Source organism: Dermacentor andersoni, chromosome 5, assembly GCF_023375885.2.
Source record: "Dermacentor andersoni chromosome 5, qqDerAnde1_hic_scaffold, whole genome shotgun sequence".
Lineage (NCBI taxonomy): Eukaryota > Metazoa > Arthropoda > Arachnida > Ixodida > Ixodidae > Dermacentor > Dermacentor andersoni.
In genome coordinates this window covers 190,263,812-190,271,721 of record NC_092818.1, presented here as the reverse complement: position 1 = coordinate 190,271,721, position 7,910 = coordinate 190,263,812, and the positions used below count along the sequence as shown (strand labels likewise).

Here is a 7,910-nt window from a genome sequence, read left to right as displayed (position 1 = left end):
ATTTGCAGGCACGGAATGGTGTCAGCTTTCTTGCAGTGGACACCGCGCCTCCAAAGGAATTAATGCGCTGCCAGGGCAGCCACGAATCGAGCCCATTATTACTTCAACTCAAATTTCGCAGATGTCAAATAATTAGTTATAGGCACAGAACGCGTACAAAACTAGCTACTGCAGGTGAAAGCCAGATAATACGTTCGCAAGAAGCAATGTTGGATTGCTCGCCATTCTGTCGAGCCTGTACCTCACCAGTACGGCCGCGCAGGGTGTATTGCAGCGACAGCGTGTGCGAAGCTCGATGAATCGATCGTGACTTGAGACGTGCGTCGCTGGGGCAGGATGCGTGTGCCATCGGACACCGGTGCAGTGGCGAAGGAACGGGCTATGCCCGGGGAACGACGCCATTTGCACGACTGTCATGGCGGCCGCTTTCTTCGGGCTACTGCTGTTGTCCGTGCTCCCCTCGTTGTCTTCGGCAAAACCCGCGGCTGCTAATATCTACACGGGTTCCGTCGACATACCAGGTGACGTGCGACGACACAAATGGTCTCTGTGTAGCCCTGCGTTTGAGTGCGTACTGTGTGATTAACGAAGGCGCTGCTTACATTTTTTTTTTTTTGCTGGTGTTGTTCTTCGAATGACTGACCTGTCGGTATTATTGATTGGCTACTAACTGTTCATAGTCACCTATACCAGAAGTAATTACACAACGTGATTGATACAGGGGCGGCCTTAAATAATAGCTTGAATTCGTTCATTATTACGTATAGCTCGCATGTTTATGTACAATTAGGTCAGCTCACAAACAGGGCCCAGCTAGAGCAGCAGAATATACTAACTCCTGTCAGATTACTGTTGCGTCCTTTACAATGTCGTGAAGTTTAGGAAGCTTGATTAAATTTTTTTCCTTCTCATGATTTATGAGTTGGCATTCGTTAGCATAGAGCCGCACATGTACGAAATCAAATCAGCTATATCGGTCAACTTCCGTTAGTCAGACACGTGCAGTTAAACTTTTAATTCAACATCACTTAACAGTACCGAGGCACGCCCAAGAGGAAACGCTTGTAATTTCGTTGTGTGTGTTAGTACAGTCGTTTATTTATTTATTTATTTATTTATTTATTTATTTATTTATTTATTTATTTGCTGTATTAGTGCAGCACCTTTCGCGAAACAGCAGCCAAAATTTCAGCCCGTGTAGTAGTCTCTCACATCGGTCAACGAGTGAATAAAAGTGATTCCCCAATTCAGTGTGTTGCTCCGTTAAGGAGCGGGTAGGTGACATCCAGTGGTTGTCTTATAACGTACTCTAAGAAAATTGGGTAGGTCTTAATTTATAAATCCTGCAATCACTACAGGTGGTTGTGTACATCAATAAGTAGTGGTAAGCACATGACACGCTACATACCAGACCAAGAACAAAATGCATGATACGCTACATATATATGTTACATCGGATACAAATAAGATATGCTTGAACCTCCTGTCTTGTCTTGCGTTAGGATATTTTCTTATCACTGCACTGCATGTGAAGCGAAATATTTTTGTGACGGGAGACGGGGCCAACCTGCAAACATGACGTGAGGTGTAATGTTGCAGCGCTGTCCTTTGCCTTCTTCTGGACGACAGCCAGGACAGTGCGCGCGAACTTTCCTAACGTTCCTTTTTTTACAGAATCGCAATGAAGTCAATTAAAGTTAAGCTCTTGCAGATATACATGAGGAGGTCCCAAACTAGAGACTGCTAGTTTCCGCGGGTTGCCACAGAGTTCAAATGAGCATGACATTCCAGCCGTAGCTTAGCTTTCTCGAGGACCCAGGTCATAGAACATTTACAGGTGATTAAACACTTGTGTTTCTCCTAAGTATTTCTGAAGTTTATTGTTTTGCCTGAAGAAACAAAGGGTTTGAACACGTAGTAATTTTCTCGGTTTATTGACTCCAGCGTATTGCAAAAGTTGTTTCTTTCATGCTTCACGATTTTGGCTATATTTTTGTTCACGTGATACTCCGACAATGTAGTTGCGCTCGTGTTTTTCTATGACAGATGTCATCGAGGGGGACATCTATATGCCACCCATCACATCGGTACGTTCCTCTATGCCCTGGTGCTCTTATGATATTGTTCGGCAAGAAAATCAACAATACATTTCAGTCACACGCTACTTAATGTTTTGCCTGTAGTGCTTGGTTCAGAGGACGGGAATACCAACGACCGCAACTCGAATCGTTTTACGAAAATCCATGCAGCAGTTTATACAGCACAATACTTTAGGTTTCTTTTTATTGCTTTGTTTAATTTTCCGCGTTATAACAATGACTGCTTTGAGCCTATCGGTTAATTGAACTGCAGGTCATGTTTGCTCGGATGTTTTAAGGTGTGGAATGGCGACCTCGCTCTGTTGCCTAGCTCAATGGCGGGCTCACGTTTCGGTGTGTTTCTCTCGAGCGCACCGTAGGTTACCGACCTGCGGGCGAGAACGAAGGAGACTCCCTTGTGGCCAGGAGGCGTAGTTCACTACATCATCGACGACGCTTTCGGTGAGCTCCTGATTATTGAACACCCCTCCAGCGCAAATGATGCTGACCAATACTTTAGCGGGATCGCTTGGTCAGTTCAGCCCATACGCAGTGTCAAGTCAGCATGCGTAATGAGACAAAATGAGGCTTATACTCCTGCGCGGAATCAGTTTGAGGTCAGATAGAAGCAAGCGGCACAGTCCGCGTTCTTTTCCGGACTTCGCCCTGTGACTGTTGCCACCGTTCCTCTTAGCTGCTCCAGAGAGGGCATATGCCTATCAGTCGCGGTGATAAACATTTGCGCATATATATATATATATATATATATATATATATATCGAATGCGTTTATTGCACCATTTTACTCATTGAGCTGGGTTACTCGAAGGCGGCCATATCGCGGAGTCGAAATAAATAATTGGCTAATTAACAAAACTAACCTTATTAACTTTCCGAGTACCCACGTTAAGGCACATATATAGCAGTGAACAAACTAGAGCAGGTGTGACCGCAAGAGATATCCAAACTGAAGAAATTGTAATGTTGATAGTTCTATAGCGAAATTAATTTCATTTGAAAGATGGAAATGAAGAGATCAATGAGATCGACAACAAGAGATGCCGCTGGACTTCTAGACGCCTTCCACATTCAACCACTATTGATTACTGCTTAAGAAGGTTGTTTTGTTTAAAGAAAAGTAAGCACGAGTACAGTGCATTTTGCCGCAAGTTTAGCGGCGCTTATCTCAAAGTTTCTATATTTGTTCTCCGGGAGCCGGCTTTAATTTTTCAATCTCAACACGTGCCCCTCTCGTCGAGATGGCACGCCGCCCTGCGCAGCTCCCATCTCGATGACCAACTCTGGGCGACCCAGCAGGCCTACGAAGCGGCGAAGAGGCAACACCTCGACGTCCCATCGTGGGAGGCCTAGGCCCAGCCGACTAAACTGCTGGTGCTCATTAAAGTTCACTCTCTCTCTCAACACGTGCCCTACAATGATCAGTTAAAAGTACACTAATACTATTGTGCTGATTAGCCATGTGCTTACTGTGATTTCTCATTGAAGTGATGTCCGCCTCATGAACTGATGTACCTCGGCCAGTAGAATTTTGCCATATGCCACTGACGAATCCTCAAGTTGTGAAATTATTAAAAAAACGCGCACCTGGTATACCTAACCTAGCTTAATCTCACTGTCACTATTGTTCACGTGGTACGACGGACAAAGGGCTTTCACCACCCCAAGTGTGCCTCGCAAAAAGAATTAGGGATGTTCGAATAGTAAAATGCACGAGTCGAATTGAATACGAATATACGAGAAAAATTGGCTTCTGTATATCGAATCGAATGTATAACATTTTCTAATTTCTAAGCAAAGTGAAATATGAAGCATATACGTGGAACCATTCGATAAAAAGGAGAGGTCAATTTGCATTATTTGACACATGCATTTAGGTCCGTATGCAACGAACCTCTGAGAAGCTTGCAATTGAGAAACTACTGCTTTCCGGTATCTTATGCGCCATGACAATGGCAATAATGAAACGGAAGCAGTATGGTTCCTGACCCACGCAGAATTTTGTGTTTGTTGAAGGATATAATAATGCTACAAAACTGCATACATTGTCTTAAAGGAATGAAAAAAATGGTAACAAGGCAGCACATTCGTGTAGAGACTGCCTGAAATCGGGGAATTCATTTGAATCAATAGAAACTATTGAGTACAAGGTATCACCCAGCAACTTGTGCCCCTACGCAATAACCGGGGCTATCCAGCACCAGCATTATTCGGAATGGTCCTCACTTGCATAGGTATATCTCTCTCGAGACTACAACAAGTGTTGTTATTCCTTTGTTCGAACAGAAGCGAGTATTCGTCATATTGAAAGAGTAAATTCTCAAATCGAATATGAGTCGAATATCGAGGAATATTTAATTCGTATTCGAAATTTCGAATATTCGGTTGTGTGTGAGTCCCTTACATAAAAAACGGAACCGTACTTACGCCAGCCAACCGGTTCTTATTGCGACGTTGGCACATGGCACACGTTTAAGAGGCGAATTAGCAGCACTTAACTTACAAGGTTGTCACCCAGCAGGTACCAATGAAACAAATTACACTATGCGACCGTGTGCTTCCTCTCGTAAAGCACTCGCCTTCTTTCCCTTCGCCCCCGCCGTGGTTGCTTAGTGGCCATGGTGTCGGGTTGCTGAGCACGAGGTCGCGGGATCGAATCCCGGCCACGGCGGCCGCATTTCGATGGGGGCTAAATGCGAAAGCACCCGTGTACTTAGATTTACGTGCACGCCAAAAAAAAAAAAAAACCCTGGAGGTCCGTATTATTCCGGAGTCCCCCACTACGGCGCGCCTCATAATCAAATCATGGTTTTAGCACATAAAACCCCATAATTATTTTTCTTTCCCTTCACAGATTCGTGGGAGAAAGAAGAGATCCTCAGCGCCATGCAGCAGATCGAGTCCGTCTCGTGCGTCCAGTTCAGGGAGCGTGCCGACGAAGAAGGATACATTCACATTTTGAGCAAGCAGGGGCGAGTCTTCCCTCGTCTCCTTGAATGCAGTGATTAGTGGTGCCTCGAGAGGAATGTCTACAGGCTACTGATAAATCGTGTAGGCCTTGAACGACCAAGCGGTGCTCTTGTAGCTTTCTGGGAGGATGCGACGCGAGGCTACGGTGCTGATGTCTTCGCATCTATGAATTGCATGGCATTCAGCAGTGTCAATAACAATTAGGAAAAAAAATTGAGTATCGAAACTATAGTGCAGTTGCATAAGCCAGGAAGGCCTCTTAGATAGTAAATAATCACTCCACGATTCATCAGGGTGGAAAGCCAGAAGAGTACTACATACGGTCGCAACGTCATTTACTTTGTTTTCAGTTTCTCTTGTTATTTCTTTGTTACTATTCCACAACGCATGCCTTGTAACCTCTTTCAAATGTATCTCTTTTTTTGTTGTTGTTGCGTCCTAATCGCGTTCAACGGAGCCAGCTAAACGGCTTTCTTCGTTTAAGAACGTGCCTATCAGAGCTGCGCAAGACGCAGTGGAAGATGATTTATTCTCTTAATATATGATTTTACGCCCGCAGGTGCTTTTCCGAGGTCGGTATGTCTGGACTACGGCAACTGGTTTCTCTCAACTTCGAAGTCTGCGCCACATATGGCACGATCGTGCATGAACTCTTGCACGTCCTTGGACTCTGGCATGAACAGTCACGTGCCGACCGCGACAGATACGTGCGGGTTGTTTGGAACAATGTCGTACCAAGTAAGAGGAGTTCTGTTTGGGAACAGATCGCATAGTAGGGCAAGATGTTGGTTTACGCCTGTTGCCAATGTAGAAGAAGCCACTAGCAACTTCTCGAGGCAGAACATTCGATGACATCTCTTTTTTCGTCGGCGAATACAAACTTGCGCAGTTTTTGTGCCTGCACAGGTATGCTGTTAGACTACTTCCGCTCGAATGGTATACGCGGTTGCCACTGCCGACATCCGGACACCTTACAATCTGGCGAAGGACGAAAAGTTCAGAAATGTTTACCAACTAAAAAAAAAATCAGTTTACACGCAGTGGATCGTAAAAGAAACTAAGGATGCTTTACACCCATTGGCGTATATATAATTGATTTTTGATAAATGTGCCTCGGTGACGCTCATTTGGAAGTATTCCCACAAATGTCTCTCATCCATGAAACACGATACGTAACTCGCACGACCTCAGAAGCCCCTCCGTGCGAGGAGTCCTGAGTAAAGTATATAGCCATGTTGCACACGCTTACAATAGCACGAAGGACTATCTTTTGCGCAGGCAATAAATAAATGTGCATGTTATTGACAACATGCGGTATAAGTGGCTGAAATTATGGAGACAGCTTAGAGGAGATGGCATGCGGCACTAATGATTTACTAGCAGGTAACACGCTCGTTAGGGTATGTTTCTTTCGCTCTCGTCCTTGGAATATAACAAGTGAGATGTCTGCGCAACATTGGGCTGATGTATATCAGTTAAATTCGAGAACTCGATAAGCTTAAACATCCGAACCTTGAGTCAACGTCGCTTTAGCTGTATTTTCGTTTTTCTTTTTGTCACATAAGCTTAATTGGTGAACTTGCAATTTTCATCGATAACCGAGGCTTGTTTCACTGATTTGCAATTTATATATGTGTGAAGCTCGTTCTCGTTGATAGCAGCTGCAGCAGCTGCTGCTGTTCACGATTACACCTAATTTGGTCAAAGTAATTCACTTTAGTGTGACTTTCCAATGAGAAGCGTTAGGATTAATCCATTTGGCCGCATACAAAGATCGCGTCTCGTTTATCCGCAGGGTTTAAGGCCAACTTCATGAAGACCAACAGGGTGCCTTACCTGGAGGAGGACTACGACTACGAATCTATAATGCACTACTTCTTCAACGCCTTTTCCAAAGATCCGGAGCAGGCCACATTGGTACCCAAGAACACTGGCGTTGAACTGTTCAACTTAGGCCTCGCCTTCAAGGAGAATCGCATGACCAAGGTGGACATTCACAAGCTCAACACCATTTACCACTGTCCCGTCGACAAGCCTGCGGGTCATGAAGACGCCCACCATGAATAAACACGCCCTGTGATATAGTACGCGCCGGTGCATACAGCGAATACATCCTGTTATCCTGTGTTATCCAGCGTACACGTGATACCCTATGATGCCGCGGTGGCGGGGTAGTTCACGGAAACGACATTTTTATGCCCTCTTCGAACAAAGCCAGCTTCAGGCTGCGTATTATCTGTCATCCTTGCTTTGTTACGTCATTAATAGTGCCCATTTTCACACGTAGACACACATACACGTATGCAGTGGCGTAGCTAGGTCGTCTAGCACCCGGGGCCCATAGGTCTTTTGTCACCCCCCTCCCCGGGTGTAGCCGACGGAAAGAGGGGTGTCTTCAGACATATATGACACCCCCCCCCCCCCCGTCACTGGCCCCTTGCACCCGGGGCCCACGGCCCCCCGGCCCCCCCTGTTGCTACGCCACTGCACGTATGCCTACTTTCTCGAAATCGGCAGCGGATGTGTCACTTACTACCTGACGTACGTGCGTGAGCAGAAAGAATGGTGTTGTTTTCTAACTTCATTCATTCATTTTTTATTTCGACGATTACAAAGGAGAAGGAAAAGAAGGTATTTGTATTGTCAAGGAGGCTGCTAAAAGGCACGAATGCCTTAGTGTATCAAAACTGATTTCCCAAACTAGCATCAGTAAGTCAACAGAGGCAGTTTGATAAATGTATAAAATGAGTTTGAACAGAAGCAATACACAAAAGCAACGACAAGAAATATACAGGGTGTCCCAGGTAACTTTAGCCAGAGTTTAAAATATGCGAATGCCACGTAG

General features: G+C 45.1%; 1 protein-coding gene across 1 annotated transcript; it reads left to right on the top strand.

The window, feature by feature from the left end:
- The first annotated feature begins 339 nt into the window (after positions 1-339).
- On the top strand, positions 340-7,306 carry LOC126532334 (zinc metalloproteinase nas-4-like). The gene is made up of 6 exons (XM_050180044.3): positions 340-521; positions 2,047-2,087; positions 2,459-2,540; positions 4,950-5,067; positions 5,625-5,803; positions 6,861-7,306. Exons 1-6 carry the CDS (start codon positions 416-418, stop codon positions 7,130-7,132), a joined length of 798 nt encoding a protein of 265 aa, XP_050036001.1. The 5' UTR covers positions 340-415; the 3' UTR covers positions 7,133-7,306.
- Positions 7,307-7,910: the final 604 nt, after the last annotated feature.

What these genes read in the sequence shown, in the direction of transcription:
- LOC126532334 (XM_050180044.3), top strand. Translation starts at nt 416, where the DNA reads ATGGCGGCCGCTTTCTTCGGGCTACTGCTGTTGTCCGTGCTCCCCTCG. An exon ending in ATATGCCACCCATCACATCG is followed by an intron (nt 2,088 to 2,458) that starts GTACGTTCCTCT and finishes AGCGCACCGTAG; the next exon opens with GTTACCGACCTGCGGGCGAG. An exon ending in CATCATCGACGACGCTTTCG is followed by an intron (nt 2,541 to 4,949) that starts GTGAGCTCCTGA and finishes TTCCCTTCACAG; the next exon opens with ATTCGTGGGAGAAAGAAGAG.